Here is a 15,477-nt window from a genome sequence, read left to right as displayed (position 1 = left end):
TGCGCAGCCTCAACATCACCATCGATCCCCCCAAAGGAGCTCGAACAACGCCACCACAACCGCCACCATGGTCCTCAATCCTCTCGACAGTGGAATCCCGACCCAGCACAACAACCACCCAGTCTTCCGAATACATCTGCACCCCCAAACCGCGCCTTCCCCGCCAAGCCATATCTAGCCGTCCCGACATGTACACGCTCCAATCCTCCTCCTGTCTGCTCCTCCGCACCCTGCCCATCGAGCTGCGCGACCTCGTCTGGGCCCACGTGCTCGGCCACTCCACCGTGCACATCTTCTGGCACGACCGCGACACGCTGCGCGCCTTCGTCTGCGCGGCGCAAGCCGCATGCATCAGCATGGCGCACGCGCGCAACAGAGGGCGGGAGCTTCTCTGGACGACCGCAAACCATATCAAGGAAAGCGAGATATGTCAGGAGAAAGGATTTCTGCCTTTACTATTAACCTGTCGCGCAATGTGAGTTATCTCATGCCACGAGCTCCTACGATATCTACGTGCAATGCAGTTGATTGATTGACATGCTTGCGGACCCAGATACTTCGAAGCCATCCGCGTCCTCTACAGCACCACAGTCTTCGACTTCACCGACCACTGGCCCAACATGCCCTACCTCCCCTGGTCGCTCCCGCTGTCCGCGCTCTCCCACATCGCGCACGTGCGCATCACGTGCCACGGCGTGCCGCTGCCCGGCCCGACCGCCGACTTCGCCAGCTGGAAGAGCATCTGGGAGACGCTGAGGGTGTTCCGCGGCCTGCGGGATCTGGCGGTGGAGGTCGTGCCTGCGACGGGCGGGTATGACAAGGTGCGGCTGGAGCAGTTTGCGGAGAGTGAGGACGAGGTGTTGGCGCCGGTGAGGCGGATGGCGGAGTTGGTCAGGGGCTGCGAGAAGGGGAGGTGCGTGTTGAGGGTGCCGTGGGGGTTGAGCGCGGAGCTGGGGTGGGGGGTGGTGGGGGAGTTGAGGAGGGATGGGTGGAGGGTTCTGAGGAGTGGCTGATTGAGTGATTGATTGATTGATAGCTGAAGGGCTATGGGAGTGGACGCCGGTTTAAACCACGGTATGCGGTTCATCTACTGAAGGACTTCTGCCTCAATGGTCCTCCAGCTGGAGTTGAGCCAAGAAAGCGCCGACCATTCGTGGGAGACCGGGAAACACGGCCGCCCGGAAGCCAACGAGGTAGATTGGCAGTTGCATCGATCTGATTTGACTTTGACAGATTGGGTAGCATAGCGTCTCCTGCGAGTTACGAAGTAGGCCTCGGTCTTACCTCGACGAAATGAGGGAGACAGAGTGAGGTGTCATGGTTATATAAGATCTGTTCCAGCCCATTTGCCCTCATCATCGGGACAGTAGATCCACGATGATGACTGATGTGGGATTGCTTCAACCTACTGAATGCCTCCAGGCTGATCGATACATGGCCTATAATGTTCCTAGCACATACTAGGAACCTAGAGAGAAGGTGCATTATAGGCCTACTACTCCTGAGGTAGCGAAGCTTCAAAGAGCGCCTCCATTATAGACGAATAAATCATGCGTCTTTCTTAGCAGATGTTTCCTCGAAAACCTCCTCCACACGCATACCCGGGAAAGCTTCTTTAAAACGGGAAGCCATATATCGGATGCCCCACTCTTCAGCTGCGCGGTGCCCCACGCAAATCGCCGTCATTCCATGCTCGTTCGCGGCCGCTAGCCCGCTCTCTCTCGGCTGCCCGGTGAGGTAGAGGACATGCCTGCCGCATTGCCCTTCGGGCTGAATCCAGCCCCGCTGCCGCGCCATCTCCAAGACGCGATAGACCTCGTCTGCGTTAAAAGCATTCATGATCGCGGCCACCCTCCATGCAAGTGCTCAGCCTCCACAGCTCCGAACTCTCGAGCGATGAGCCGCCGAAGCATACCACGACGCATACAAACACGTCCGATAATGCCGATCTTCGTCTCCGCATCCCCTCTATATCCCGCCACGCATATACTGTCGCCAACGTCCATCCCAAGACGCTCTGCGAGCGCCGTGTTCCAGCCCACCGTAAGATGCTCATCAAACGAGGTGTGGCTCGCTAAGACCAGCGTACCCCTTCTCACCCGCCGTCGTTCGAGCGCAAACGGCCGTTGCAGGAAGCATATCGTGCGCGGCGGACGGGGTAGCGCCCGGGCAGGCTGTTCTACAGCCGTTGTATCTGAGAAGCCTATCAAGTCGTATACGCCGGGTGTCGGGGTGACGCTGAAGACGATCTGTTCGACGACCGCGGTGTCCGCGGCGTTCTTTGGATGGCGGGGGGCGTGGTAGAGGAGCGGGACGTTCGTTGCTCTTCGGCGGGAGGATGGAGGATATGAAGTGTGTTACGGCAGAGTGAGTCGGCTTCTTCTGCATGTTTGCTGTGGTGGTTAGAAGTCTTGGTGGTCGGTCAGTGGTACATGGATAGCTGCGTTACTCCAAAGCTCTTGTGCGTCATTATCTGGCTGGCGTCGCGGCGACCTGGAAGATGCACCGACCCGTGGGTGTGAGCCAATGGGCTAGTCTTGTGTACGAATCCATTGCGACTCCTAATACATGAACGTGGGAAACATTGGGCATTTGAACTGTGAGATGGATGAAGCTGTTCGCAGCTCGGTTTCGAATATGAACAGACGGAGCTAGTCCCTTTCAAGCCAAGCGCAAGGTATCTCCCCCTGGCTTCTCCGCCCTTCAAGCACGCCCTTCGACGATAATCTGCGCAAATTTTCATTGCAAAATGACTGGAAACTTATAACCAAGTACTCCTCATAGTAAAAGGTGGCCAGCCTGCAATAGCTTCGATGATAACCCGGATTGCGCTTACTAAGTGTCCCGTTTCGCGCCATTTCTCTCATCTTCCTTCGTCCTTCTTTTCGACGTCCAATCAAAGTTTCTTCAAACTCTCTCCTACTTCTTCACGTAACACATCTCTTCTCGTCTTACGAGCAATGGCCGTAGCTGAACCGATCCCAAGCATCGTGGGCGCCCTATCGTGCCAGAAGGATTCTTATCTCCGCAGTCTGGAAACGGAAGTTGTATCGTGTACTGAATACGTAGCCCCAAAGACGCAAAAAACAAACGGCAAGTCGAAAAGCACGAAGTCCCCCGATCCCGGAAAGGCAATAGGAAACGGTGAAGCACCATCTTCAAAAACATGGCTCATCGAATTCGCGGACTCGGTTCTGTTCCCCGAAGGCGGCGGCCAACCAACAGACCACGGCTCCATCACGCCTCTGACTTCAGACCCGTCAGGCGCTATACCCATCACCAGCATCCAGCGCCACGGACTCCGCTGCGTCCACTTGTCCTCCCAGCCCCTCGAGCCCGGCACGCGAGTACAGCAAGATGTTGACTTCAACCGCCGCTGGGACCACATGCAGCAGCACACGGGCCAGCATCTGCTCTCCGCAATCATGGACACAATGTCCCTGCCCACGCTCAGCTGGTCCATGGGCGCCGCGGGAGAAATGAACTACATCGAGCTCCTGCGGAAGCCCAGCGACGAGGAGCTCCGCAGCATCCAGCAGCGCTGCAACGAAGCCATCCGGACCAACATGCCCATCACAGTCGAAACGCCCGGAGATGCGGCGGCGCATAAGCTGCCTGGCGACTACGATAAAGAGAAGGGCGTGGTGCGGTTTATCAAGATCGGCGATCTGGACTACAATGCGTGCTGTGGGACGCATTTGAAGCAGACGAGCCATATTGGGGTGATTCTGCTGCATCATATGCAGAGTGTGCGCGGCACGAATTGCAGGCTCTTCTTCTCCGCGGGCGATCGCGCGATTCAGCTTGCAACGGAGTCTATCAACTCGTTGCGGAATATCGCGGTATCGCTGTCGTCGGGGTCTGCGCCGGCAGACGTGCAGAGCAGCGTACAGCGGCTTAGCGACTCGTTTGCCGACGCGAGGAAGAAGGAGAAGAAGATGCTCGCCGAGATCGCGAAGTACGAGGGCGACAGGATCAAGGCTGACTTGGCTGCCGGCAAGAAAGCGTGGTGCTATCGGGCAACGGATGGGCTGGACTATATAAATCTGGTGGTTTTTGAAGTCAAGGAAGCCGTTAAGGAGCGCGGCGTTGTCGTGTTCGCTTCAGGAGAAGTGAAGACAGCGGGGTCCATTGTTATCATCGGAGAGAAGGGCTTAGTTGAAAGCATGGCCACGAAAGTCAAAGAGCTTGTTAGCACGGCCAAAGGAGGCGGGAAGGGCGAGAAGTGGCAGGGCAAGGTGACGGAGTGGAGGAAGGGCGAGATCGAGGCTCTGAAGGCGGCGGTCGAAGGACAATGAACATAACTAACCCTAAGGCATTTGCGCTTTATAGACTTGCGATAGATGGAAATGACATTTAGCGCTTAAGGGTATCAGCGTTTCAAAGCGACCGTTCCCTCTCCATATGTACACTGAATGAAAGGATACAGAACAATTTAATCGGATGAGACAACAGAGGAAAGAGTATGCAAGTGATGCAAGAACGACGAAAGAATAAATGAGTGCCGATGAGTATGAACAAGTAGAACTTGCAGGACCGGATATGCACAAGGTAGTCCGGGAGTATGGACAAGAAATGCAAAGAGTGAAGGAACAGATGCAAGAGAGATGAAAACAGTACGGACAAACGGAAAGGATAAAGAGAAAATGTAGATGAGTACGTGAACTATAGACAAGAATCGAAAAGCGCCGACCAAGATCGCTCTGGCCTCGTCGTTCTACACGCTGTACACTTTGAGCGAGTTGACCAGCCAATAGCTCTGAGAAGACATTAGCAAAACTGTGCTAGTAGGGGTTCAGATTAAGACTCACGTCGCCAAAGGACTGCGGCTGCGACGCGACGTAGGCGTTGCAGCTCGGATTAGCGCTGGCACAAGAGCTCGATCCCCAGACCTGTCCAGCCCAGTCACCGCAGAAGGTGATATCGAAAATCTACATTAGGTCAGCCCATATCTCCCCTATCAATCATATGCGGATTCGACTCACGATATTCATATTGCCAAACTTCGAATCGAAGTCACAGCCAGCATAGTTCGCAATCGGCTGGCCCCAAGAATTCGGATCCGGATTTCCATTGCGAATGTTGGCAGGCACATCTCGAGCAGCGAAGTACCAAACCTTGATTGCAGAAGACGTCCACAGCGCGGCGTACACCCCGCCGCCGTTAGCGTTGAAAGCCGTACCGTAGGACGTGGCAGAATTAGACTCAACGCCGCAGCCTGTGAAGCCTCCATTTGCGCCACAGTCTGCGTTGCCGACGGGGTGCCCGCTTTGGCCGCCGGAACCGACGCTGGGGACACAGCCGGGTGAGGTGTGCAATGTGACCTGGTTGTAGGTATTCAGATTGACGCCCTCGAGTATGTCGAGCTCGCCTTGGTTGGGCCAGTTGGGACCCACCATCCAACTACATTTATCTTAGCAATGATATGCTTGCTGATAAATATAATGACTTACAAGGCTGGCCAGCTGCCACAGTTGCTCCCTGGAACGTGGGCAAAGTCGGCGATAATGAGACCATGGCGGTAGGCTGTCTTACTCTGCAGGCGGACGCTGTTTCGGCCGGCGCCGTTTGGGTTCAGTACGGATGTGGTATCAACGCCCATGTATACTTGGTTGTTCTGGGTCTTGATGAGGCCTTGCTGCTGCGCTTGTTGCTGGTTGACGTAGGTAACAAAGCCATCTTTATGTTCAGGTTAACGTTGCCGCGCACATCTAGTGGAAGAGCATACGGGTAGGATCTGCGATCTATGCCGGGTTAGCAGAAGCCTCAATAGATGATGTTTTACTTACAGCCTGGACGTCGAATTTGCTCAACCAGTTGCTAGCGTCGTAAGAGTCGATCAGACCGTAGGCCGCAACGTGGACGTCATTAACGGGCGAAGATTGATTATTTGGGAAGTATCCAGGGCCAGCTGGGAATGCCGTAGTATATTTCCAAAGGAGTGGCAGGGACACGATAAAAGCCCTGAAAGACATGACGGTGGCTTGCTGCAGAAAGAATAGAGTCGGCCGTTGCACGGAGTATTAACACACCCCATAAGTGCATCCGCCTCGTGGTCCTTTATATAATAGACCAAGAGATGCATCCACGAGCATGGTTCAAACTTTGGGTCGGCTGCTGGACTCCTTCCGGCCCATGGCCTGGTAAAGGCAACGGACTGTGACCGACTGGTCGTTCTGAAAGGCCGGAATCCCATTCGTCCACGGAGATAAATTGCTATAGCGAGCCTTCCGTGGTTACATTTCATGGTTTGCCAGTTAGGGTCAGGTTGTAGACTGTCCAGGTAGAGCGGGAGATCCACCAAGCTAGGAAGTTGAGAAGGCTTGACCAGGAGGCATGAACATGGCGCCTGACGGGCCTAGACAGTCGCGCCCAGCTATGAATAATAGGGTCAGTTAGCTTGGCGTGGATTTGCCGCTTCCAGGAGAGCAATAAGAGAAGCTTCGCGTCTCGAAAGGTGACTGGTCCGAAGCGTCCGCGCTTTCATCAAACTGAGTTCGGCTCCGCGGATGCATTTCAAGACGCGACAGACGCAAATTCTGGAACAATTTGACCAAGAAATTTTGATATGGGAAGGAAATAAAAAGAGAATAAAGATTCTCCGGTGGACCTGGACGGGACGAGAGCCCGCGTCCTCAAGGGTCCGGTACCTACTGTGTACAGTACCATCGCAGCGTCCAGCTTGCATCCTGCTCATAAAAAGACATCCATCCTGGATATTGAAGAGCAAGCGCTTTGCGATCCCTGCAAGATAGAAACGTACGACTGAAAGGGGTACATCCGAAGAGTATGCAGGGGACATTCTCCGGGGTAGGGGAGAACAGCAGTCGCCGAGACCTAAACAAGCGCCTACCTTTCCCAACCCCATCACACTTACCTCCACGGCTCAGTTGACCTTTACCTCTGCCTTTGCGTGAAAGGCAGCGGGAACATGTCTCGCAGATGGACTGGTGTGGTGACGCGAACCCCGCATTGTGAAGTTGCTCTAGGTCACGCTCCGTGGAGGATTCAGAGCGGGCCGTTAGATCGTGCCACGCGCACGCGGCACGCACCGATCTAAGACCCTGGCGATGCTCCTGTCTGCTGGGTCTCATGCGCCTCTAGGCGAGGTGTTCGCGCCCCAGGAGGTAACAGTTCTCCACCGGTGCCCGTTCCGTCGCAGACGTTGCCAGCGGTCGGAAGCGCCGAGGAGATGGTGCGTGAGGAGCGGTGGTATCTCTAAACCCGGTTAAGGCGTTACTATTCCCTGGGGACCGGAAGAATAGGAGAGCATTTCAGGGCGGGCGATGGTAGTGAGAAGGACGCCCACCGCGTCGCAAGGCGTACACGGCATGCCCATAGCGTCGGAGAGGATATCTCCATGATGGCAGGTAGCATGTGAAAGGAAGAGGCAGAGTAAATGCTTGGGTATGCGAAAGTACAAAGATCATGCATGGGAAAGGAGATGAGGAAGTAGTCAAAGGATTTGATGGCACCTTCCCCGACGAGAAGGGCTGGTCCGCTAGACCGAATCGGTGGAGTACATTCATATCAACCTCGGCAGCTTGACAACAACCGCTCAACCTCCCCGCTGCCATACTTCTCCACCAGACGCACTATCGACCCCATGCTATTCCGATTGCAACGCAATGTACGCGGCGGATGTTGAGAGTAGCCACCTTGCCAGCGCACAGTCGACGCGAAGCCGCCTATTGCTCGAAGACCGAGGCCGACATCGCCGAGATAAGCATTCGACTTGGCGTCGAGTCTGGTGACGATGCGTAGTAGACAGACTCCGAATTGGTTGGATAGGTTTTCCTCTTCGATATAGCGTCACCGACGTACAGCCTGGCCAACGGATAGGTTTGTGGAAGAGGTCTAACACTGTCATCGCGCGCGTTGGCCGCTTTACCTATCAAGATTCTTAGAAACGAGACTCCATCACGATTCCTGCGTCATGAGAACAGGGGAGCAGAGAAGGTTGTACCTCCAGCACCCCGTCTCCAGGCGTTACATTCCACCCATCCACGACCGTTGCGCCCGAGGCCGACTCGCCAGCACCAGCATTTCTACTGTTGTTAGATGTTGGGGAATCGAGCGGTATAGTAGCCAGTCCAGTAGGCTCCCGTCTGGAGCTGTCTGAATGGTCATTCGCCTTTGGGCGCTGCTACATAACTTCGCTTGTTTCAATTGGACATTGTGGTGGATGAAGGGCATGCTCAACGTCTGATCAAGCTATCTTTCATCGAGCCAGTTCCAGCATGCCTCAGGCGCATGAGGTTAAAATAAGTTTTTGGAGAAGAATATCCCCTTACCTGCCTTTCGCTCCTTCTTCACTTCCCGTCTTTTCCAATAACGCTTATTTCGCGTTTTAATAATCCAGACTTTAGATGAGTTCCGTTCCGATTCCGATGACAGGGCGTCCAGTTTCCGAGAATGCATCCCGAGCTACTGCAGTTGCGGGGTAAGCACCATCCAACCATTGAAGATGTTCCCGAACACATATCCGACGTCTTCAGCTCAGCTCCATTAAAAAAAAGTTAAGCATCTGCGTGCATCTTGGTAATCTCATAAGAGAGCTTCGTGCCTAGGTGGAGGAACGATCGCATGCCCTCCAGCATCAGACTCTCCAAGGTCGACGCATGAGAGCTTTGGTAGGAGCCGCAACGTGAGCATCATATACCAACATACTTACTTTTCCACAGTCAGAACGGAACGCACTTGAAAAGCCCCGAACTCGCACTAAGACGTGAGCATGGACCGTCTAACCAGCCAAAGCGGCAATGCAGCCCCGGTTGAGGTAGACTTCGCCAAGTACTCAACCGCCCAGAAGCTCCTCAAACGCTGTCAAGATTTCTTCTCCGAGGTCGAGAACCTGTCCGTTCCCTCCTCCTTTTCTCCTCCACCCTTTCCTAACCTACCGCAGCACCCCTGGCAAAGACCTCGAAACATATCTCAACACGCACTATGGGTCCGGAAATCTCATCTATGAGGATCTATGCTCCCTAACACGCAAAGGACTTGAAGAAGGCTGGATTGCTAACATCGAGATCGATGGGCGTAAGTATCGGCGCTCTAAGGTCGCTCTTCCCAAGGAAGACACGCGGTTCTTTAGCATTACGACTGTGTATATGGATTCACAAGAGGAGTATTCGGGACAGTACCATAAGCATCCATATGGAGAGATCAATTGTGTGGTGCAGATTGATAAGACGGCGGAGTTAATGGGAATGCAGGGTTGGCAGGGTGCGGGGTGGACGTCTCCAGGTGCAGGAACTCATCAGTAAGTCCGCCAGTTTGCATGCAGTAGTAAACTTCAAGAAGCTGACAAGTTATATAGTTACCCTCAGGTACGGGGCGGCGCTCTCATTGCGCTATTCTTTCTTCCAGCGGGTCGGATTAGCTATACTGCCAATCCAGACGATCCACAGCCTGTCTCCGTCTGAAGGCTGTATTTCATAACTAAGCCTTGATAACCACGCGCTCTCCAACCCGAACATGAACTCTGCATGCCCTTGTTCTAGACTGGCTCCCCCTAAACAGCACCGCACATAGCAGTGCCCCATACCGATGGCCTTTTACGAACTCAGAATCCAAGCCATTGATACGCGAGCCAACCTGAAAATGTCAGCAGCCCGTTACATCCTTATCTCATCTTCTTACCGTCCCTCAACCACCAACCTCCATCCCATCCCCCGTCCCCGCAACCCCCAAACCCCCAATCTCCTTCTCAATCTCCCCCAGCTCCCTCTCATCCCCTGGGTTCCCCTCTTTCCAATCCAGCACCCAAACCTCCACCCCATTCTCCGCATCCCGCTTCTGCACCAACTTCACATAGCCCAACCGATACCTCAATCTCGGTTTCATATCGCTGCCCACATCCCCGTCCTTCATATTCACCAGTCGGCATAGCATCCCCGCGACACCCAGAGACACGATGAAGTGCTCAACGCTGAACGCCTTACCTGTCTCACCCGCGTTGCGCGCCTCGCGAAGGGAGCGCATGTGGCCGCGCAGTTTGGTCAGGAAGGCGGGGCGGACTTGACGCTCACCTTTGATGTTGTAGACACTCGTCATGCGATGTGTTATATCCGAGGGGATGACGGCGGCGGGGTCCAAGGTGCGGCGGACATCAACATAGAGAGCGTGGGAGAACATTTCGAGCATGCGGTGGAGGGCCAGGATGTCCGGCGGCGGTGTATCCGTGAGAGGATTGTCCATCGTGACTGCTTGGATCGACGGCGGGGACATCGTGTTGTGCTGGTTGCTTGTCGGGCGAGAGGTGGGTGTAGAATTGTTGGGATTCGGTGCGCGTATGGATGTTTGTGATGTCTTTCACTCACTCACGTGATTGTTGAGAGTGGTCATTTGCGTTTCCGGGCTCGTCTCCGGGGAGACGCGGCGCGACCTCGGAGGGCAGCGCGCGATACATAGAACCAGAGCTAACGCGAAGAGTGAAAATAGAGGTGAAGCTGCGCTTGAGACCAACAGTTACGGTAGCGCTCGATTGGCAGGTGTACTCATAGTCCAACGAAGGATATGAACATCCGGGAGGTTGAAGAGGATGACTCTTCTAGGCAAAGAAGTAGTGGGTTGGAGTCGAAATTTGATACATGGTAGCAAAGAGAGCAACAGTCTAATACTCACTGGGTACGCTGAGGCTCTCAGATCCCTATCTCAATATCTACATCATGGCCGTCTCTTCCACTTTTCCCAAAACCACATCAGCCCCCCAGCTGCGCTCACCAGCAGCATGATGCCGGAAAAGCCCACAATATCCCTCCACTTCCCCAGCCCAAATTTCCCCCTCGCGACCTCTCCTTCAATCAGCACTTCACTAAGCGGGCCTGCCAGGATGTCTGCAACGCCCCGTTCGAAGCTAAACCAAGAATACAGCACCATTGTCCTCTGCACCAAGTTTTCTTGTCCTCCCTCTTCCGCTAATCCAGCACTCATCCTCGTCCACAACATGCTGTACGGCGTGGCGAAGAAGCCCCATACCGCGGCGAAGATTGCTAATGGAGCAAACCCTTTCCCGGGTCCCCAGAGAAATAGAGCGGCGATGCCAGATACGAACGACGAGATGGAGTGAGGTATGTGATAGGAAACGTGGTCAGAGAACCAGCCCAAAATAACAAGGCCGAGGACCTGGCAGAGTGAGGATACGGCTAGAAGCGAGTCGCCTGCCGAAGGAGGCAAACCGAGCGCTGTAGCAAAAGAGGGGAGGAAGGTTGCTGGAAAGGGAAAGACGAGGCCTTGAAGGAAGACGGAGGCGGATATAACTAAGGTTGCTGGGGATATGAGGACAGTGCACCAGAGCCGGGTAGTCTCCGACTTTCTGCCTGCGTCTTGCTTCCGGCGATGAGCGGGTAACCGAGGTCGAATGAGCCAGAAGGATGGCGCGCTGATGATAGCATATACGACGACGTATGACCGAAGCGCGACACGAAAGCCATAACGAGAGAGTAATGCCTCAAGCATGAAGGGTAATATCAGTCCACTCGTTCCAGAGGCGGCGAATAGCAATCCGTACGCAAGCCCTCTCTTCTTATCGAACCATTCATTTAGAATAATGAGGAATGGCGTATAACAGACGCACCAGCCCATGCCATACATTGCGCCCTGCGTCCATATCAAATGCCAGACTTGTGTGGCAAATGAAGCTAAGAGCAGGCTGGAAGTTAACATGAACCACCCAAAGAACATAAAATGGAGCTGGAAATGAGGATATCTTAAGCAGATAGAGCTTGTGAGGGGAAGCAACAAGTAGGGGAACCCGAGAGCGAGAGCGCCGATCGTGGGTATTGAAGTCGACGTTGAGAATTGAGGGTGCGTCGAGTAGTAGGACTGGAAGACGCCGAAGCTGATAGGAAAACCTGCGATTCGTTAGCCACTCATTGTTGAAATAAGTTTAAGGTGTTCACACCCCAAGATACTTCGAGCAGCCAACAACCGAGCAGCACTTTCCAAGCACCGGCACCTCGGTCCTGAGGTGGCAAACCTTTCCCCCATGGCGCTCCTTCTGGATCAAAATCTAGTTCTAGCAGATGGGATTGCTCGGAGTCGCAGGACGACCCAGAGGATATTGAAAGCTTTCGCGGGGTACTTTTTTCTTCAGACTCGTCGTAACGAGGTCGGAGAGAGTCATCTGGTAGGCTCTGGACGTATGGGAATCCTTCAAACGGACGTGAGTTGAAAACTAAGGACAAGTAAGAAGTGCAAAGGACACAGACGGTTCGACAATATGCATCGTAAAGTGAAATGGTTTGAGCATGAATGAGATTAGACGAGGTGCTGGCAGGGCGTGAAGACCCCACTTGGTGTTGCAGTGGGTCAGTAGCTCACCCAATCAGGAAGGAACCGTCAGCTAACGGGTAGCTTGCAACGGAAAAGGAATGGTGAAGTAAAGAAGTTGGTGGTATCTCGGGGCTAAATGTACAATCATAATCGTCAATGCCCAGAGCTCGCCGCTTGCTTGTCAAGTCGGTCTCCAACGCCGTTAACTCCAGCTTCTGCGCCCTGAAAGTAGCCGAAGCAAAATGCCACCAAAGCCCCCCATTATGATCGATCACAAACCAGATAACCCAAATCTCCACCAAATGCAGGAAGATTCGTCGCCAGCAAATGCTCGAAGTCGTAAAGCAGCAGCACACCTAGATCCCAGAAGATATGCTGATAGGTGGATGCTGACGAGAAAATAGCGAAATGGTATCCTGGTTCCTCGTCCATCGAAATGCGCCGTTAAACACCGTTTCCATGCTGATAAGGTCATAGAGAGAAACTTTTGTGAGGGGTATCGTGCCGAGTATCTCCGTCATTTCGAAGTCGTCCCACGTAACCGTGGATCGTCCATCTTCGTGAAGATGCTGGATCAATATGAGTTGTGAATCTACACAAAACATATTAGTACAGGATCGTTCCATGATAGAAAACGGCGATCGACACTGCAGCACTGCACACACGACGCGATAGCCCTGTATGGTACAATGTTAGAAAGGGTGCCACTAGTGGTAGCTCTTCAGCGAATGACACCCCATTTGTCCATGGTGTTGAGACTGCCATTCTTCTCCTTCTTCTTGAATGCGTTCCAGAAGCGGAGAGTCTCGTCGCCGGCACCGGTGACAATGACTTGTCCATCAGGGCTCATGGCTAGATAAAGCACTCGGTAGGTGTGGCCAGTGAGCGAAACGACCTGCTGCATGCTTGGGTATTTCCAGACAATGATTTGGTTTTGACTGTACCCGTGGGTCGAGACGATTTCGTTGCTGTTTTTGGACCATGCTAAGTTGCAGACCTGACTACCGGTATCGAGGCTCCTGATGAGGTTGGCTGGTGCGGTTGGCGAATGCGGAACATTACCCGGGCCGGATGCAGATGCCGCGGATGAGGCAGCGGCGAGGGACGATGGAGATGGTCCATTCGAAGAGATAAGCGTATTCCAGAATTTGATTGTCCGGTCGGCTGTGCCACCACCGCTTGCCAGAAGTCCGCGTTGATGAGGGCTCCAAGCAATGGCCTTCACGGCGGCTTGGTGCTCGCTCCACTTGAAGGTTGGTTCGGCATTTAATTTCTCCCAGACCATGAGTTTGTTGTCATTTCCGCCTGAAGCAAGCTGGCCGTCCTCGTGGTTCCACTTCAGACCGCAAACCTCTTGCTTGTGGCCAACGAGTTTTCGGAGCCACTGATCCGGCTGGCGGACGTCTCGATGGTATATAATTCGATCTCGGGAGCCCGAAGTGAGTATGTGCTCGTTCCACGCGAGGGCACCGACACGGAGTGTATGGCCCGTCATCGTTCGGAGGCGGCGCTGCGTCGTCGCATCCCAGATTTGCACGTAGCCTCGGTTGGTGCCGATGGCGAGGTGGGAGCCCTGCACACAGTTAAACCACGGCAATGGCATCCGGGAGATCGCATCCACTTACCCGTTGGATCCAGCTGACGCTCGTGACAGAGTCGTCAGTCAGTTCGCAGAGCTTGGTCACGCGGCCGCTGGCAGAGTTCCACATGTATACACAGGACCCAAGGCCCACACCAAGAGTGTTCTGGCTGCCCCAGTCGACAAGATTCAGATAGAAGTCGTCGGCGAGGTCCGGTGCATCAAGCACCTTGTACGGCACTTTCGACACGGCACGTGGGGTCCTCTGAGGGCTGAGCAACATCCGTTGGCTGCTGAATTTGATCGGTGAGAGGCTGTAGAGCTCGGACTGCGCATTGAGATTCACACCATGCCTGCTTGAAGGGGTCCTTGAGGGTGTTGGCTGGCCGGAGTAGTTGAATAGATTCTTGTGCGGGGTAGACGGGGTCAGATTGGGGGCTGGCAGAGCCCCCGTCGTGCGAGCTGGTGGCGTATGTGAGCGGCCTGAATTTCGCAGCATAGCACTGTCGGTTGGAGACAAACTCTGAGGCAAGGCCTGCGGAACTGTTCCCTCGAACAGCTCCTGGCGAAGGACGGCGGAATATGTCCGATTGGCCTCCTCAGCTGGGAAGGAGTCAGCGATATGCGCATGCTGTGTACCATCAGTGTACTCACTCTTTTGGAAATGGAGCTCATTATGCGGGGTGCGCTTTGCAGATCGTGATGGAGTTGCCGGAGAGCCATCCTCATGGAGAAGGGAGAAGCTCGCCTGAAGGTCCTGTCCTGCACGATTCGGGATGAATCTGAAGTTTCTGTCAGCCTGCCTGCCCAGTATGAGATGAACGACTGGATACTCACCGGTCACCATACAGCCGCGGGCGCTTGCGACTCGGACTCGCAACTGGTCGGTCGCTGACCCGCCCGGCCTGCTCGAATCGCTCCAGCGCCTTGGTCAGTGCTGAAGGATCCACAGGCTCTGAATTGCGGTCATGGGTGAAGTCAGCCTGATTGCGTTTGTGCGTAGCCGTGGGAGGCGTCTTCGATTCTGGTGGTGAAATGAGGGTCGGCGTGCGCGCCTCGTCGACAGCTCGCTCCGTCGTCGGGACGGGAGCGTGGATATCGTCTGAAGCCATGGCGGAGTGGCGCGCGATGTTGTAGCTAGCAGCTGCTTGCAGAACCGTGGTGTGGATTGAGGAGGTTGGAGGAGAGAAGAGGGCGGCGGGGCGGGGACGGAAGAGGTTGAATAAATTGCAGGTGAAGGAGGGCTTTGCACCGATGTGCGGTCTTCGGCTCGTTTGCAGCAGCGGTGAGAGGTGAGCAGATGCGATAGGTGCGCGCGGAGTGAAGTCGATTGCTGGCGGTCCAGATAGCGCCCCTTGGACTCTTCACCACCGCTCCCCACACGGCGGCGCTCTTCCGTGCGCGCAGACTTTTACTTGTTCCTCCTCTTCAATCGGACGTATCGCGCATCGCAGTGATTGTGTGTTTGTTGACGGGGCAGCCGGCGGGGCGCGGGTGGTGACAGGAATATGGTTGTTTTGGGGCCGCTGCGAAGAGCCGCACTAGGAAAGAGCGACGCGGCGACCGTTGGACGTTGGAGGCAAGGAGCGGCGTTCAAGGACACAACGCAGGGCAGCGTGCTC

At 54.6% G+C, this 15,477-nt stretch overlaps 8 protein-coding genes across 8 annotated transcripts; 2 read left to right on the top strand and 6 right to left on the bottom strand.

Moving 5' to 3' along the window:
• Positions 1–1,173: 1,173 nt before the first annotated feature.
• Positions 1,174–2,553, bottom strand: BU26DRAFT_583541 (uncharacterized protein; the record flags this gene model as incomplete). Its single annotated transcript, XM_033834568.1, has 3 exons — positions 1,174–1,852; positions 1,888–2,323; positions 2,511–2,553. The coding sequence occupies 3 exons, from the start codon at positions 2,551–2,553 to the stop codon at positions 1,549–1,551; spliced, it is 783 nt and encodes a 260-aa protein (XP_033689889.1). The 3' UTR covers positions 1,174–1,548.
• Positions 2,554–2,804: 251 nt separating this feature from the next.
• On the top strand, positions 2,805–4,426 carry BU26DRAFT_514712 (ThrRS/AlaRS common domain-containing protein). Its single transcript, XM_033827900.1, has one exon. It carries the CDS (start codon positions 2,961–2,963, stop codon positions 4,296–4,298), a length of 1,338 nt encoding a protein of 445 aa, XP_033689888.1. The 5' UTR covers positions 2,805–2,960; the 3' UTR covers positions 4,299–4,426.
• Positions 4,427–4,507: 81 nt separating this feature from the next.
• Positions 4,508–6,183, bottom strand: BU26DRAFT_147215 (glycoside hydrolase family 16 protein). Its single transcript, XM_033819917.1, has 6 exons — positions 5,790–6,183; positions 5,729–5,744; positions 5,454–5,679; positions 4,986–5,403; positions 4,812–4,931; positions 4,508–4,759 (listed from the first exon to the last, which is right to left on the bottom strand). The coding sequence occupies exons 1-6, from the start codon at positions 5,973–5,975 to the stop codon at positions 4,718–4,720; spliced, it is 1,008 nt and encodes a 335-aa protein (XP_033689887.1). The 5' UTR covers positions 5,976–6,183; the 3' UTR covers positions 4,508–4,717.
• Positions 6,184–6,962, bottom strand: BU26DRAFT_147214 (uncharacterized protein). Its single transcript, XM_033819916.1, has one exon. It carries the CDS (start codon positions 6,866–6,868, stop codon positions 6,392–6,394), a length of 477 nt encoding a protein of 158 aa, XP_033689886.1. The 5' UTR covers positions 6,869–6,962; the 3' UTR covers positions 6,184–6,391.
• A 1,512-nt stretch (positions 6,963–8,474) lies between these two features.
• BU26DRAFT_537479 (uncharacterized protein) lies at positions 8,475–9,430 on the top strand. The gene is made up of 4 exons (XM_033831415.1): positions 8,475–8,633; positions 8,685–8,856; positions 8,906–9,262; positions 9,320–9,430. The coding sequence occupies exons 2-4, from the start codon at positions 8,735–8,737 to the stop codon at positions 9,423–9,425; spliced, it is 585 nt and encodes a 194-aa protein (XP_033689885.1). The 5' UTR covers positions 8,475–8,633; positions 8,685–8,734; the 3' UTR covers positions 9,426–9,430.
• Positions 9,431–9,441: 11 nt separating this feature from the next.
• On the bottom strand, positions 9,442–10,265 carry BU26DRAFT_546988 (uncharacterized protein; the record flags this gene model as incomplete). Its single annotated transcript, XM_033831865.1, has 2 exons — positions 9,661–10,265; positions 9,442–9,597 (listed from the first exon to the last, which is right to left on the bottom strand). The coding sequence occupies exons 1-2, from the start codon at positions 10,228–10,230 to the stop codon at positions 9,442–9,444; spliced, it is 726 nt and encodes a 241-aa protein (XP_033689884.1). The 5' UTR covers positions 10,231–10,265.
• Positions 10,266–10,668: 403 nt separating this feature from the next.
• BU26DRAFT_417952 (monocarboxylate transporter) lies at positions 10,669–11,978 on the bottom strand (the record flags this gene model as incomplete). Its single annotated transcript, XM_033823228.1, has 2 exons — positions 10,669–11,855; positions 11,906–11,978. Coding segments are annotated over 2 exons (1,260 nt in total), but the record flags the coding sequence as incomplete, so codon positions are not given.
• An 896-nt stretch (positions 11,979–12,874) lies between these two features.
• BU26DRAFT_147096 (WD40 repeat-like protein) lies at positions 12,875–15,453 on the bottom strand. The gene is made up of 4 exons (XM_033819915.1): positions 14,693–15,453; positions 14,510–14,637; positions 13,902–14,458; positions 12,875–13,849 (listed from the first exon to the last, which is right to left on the bottom strand). The coding sequence occupies exons 1-4, from the start codon at positions 14,965–14,967 to the stop codon at positions 12,998–13,000; spliced, it is 1,812 nt and encodes a 603-aa protein (XP_033689882.1). The 5' UTR covers positions 14,968–15,453; the 3' UTR covers positions 12,875–12,997.
• Positions 15,454–15,477: the final 24 nt, after the last annotated feature.

The sequence above is a fragment of the Trematosphaeria pertusa genome, assembly GCF_010094035.1.
Source record: "Trematosphaeria pertusa strain CBS 122368 unplaced genomic scaffold BU26scaffold_2, whole genome shotgun sequence".
NCBI lineage: Eukaryota > Fungi > Ascomycota > Dothideomycetes > Pleosporales > Trematosphaeriaceae > Trematosphaeria > Trematosphaeria pertusa.
This window is presented reverse-complemented; position numbering and strand designations above follow the sequence as displayed.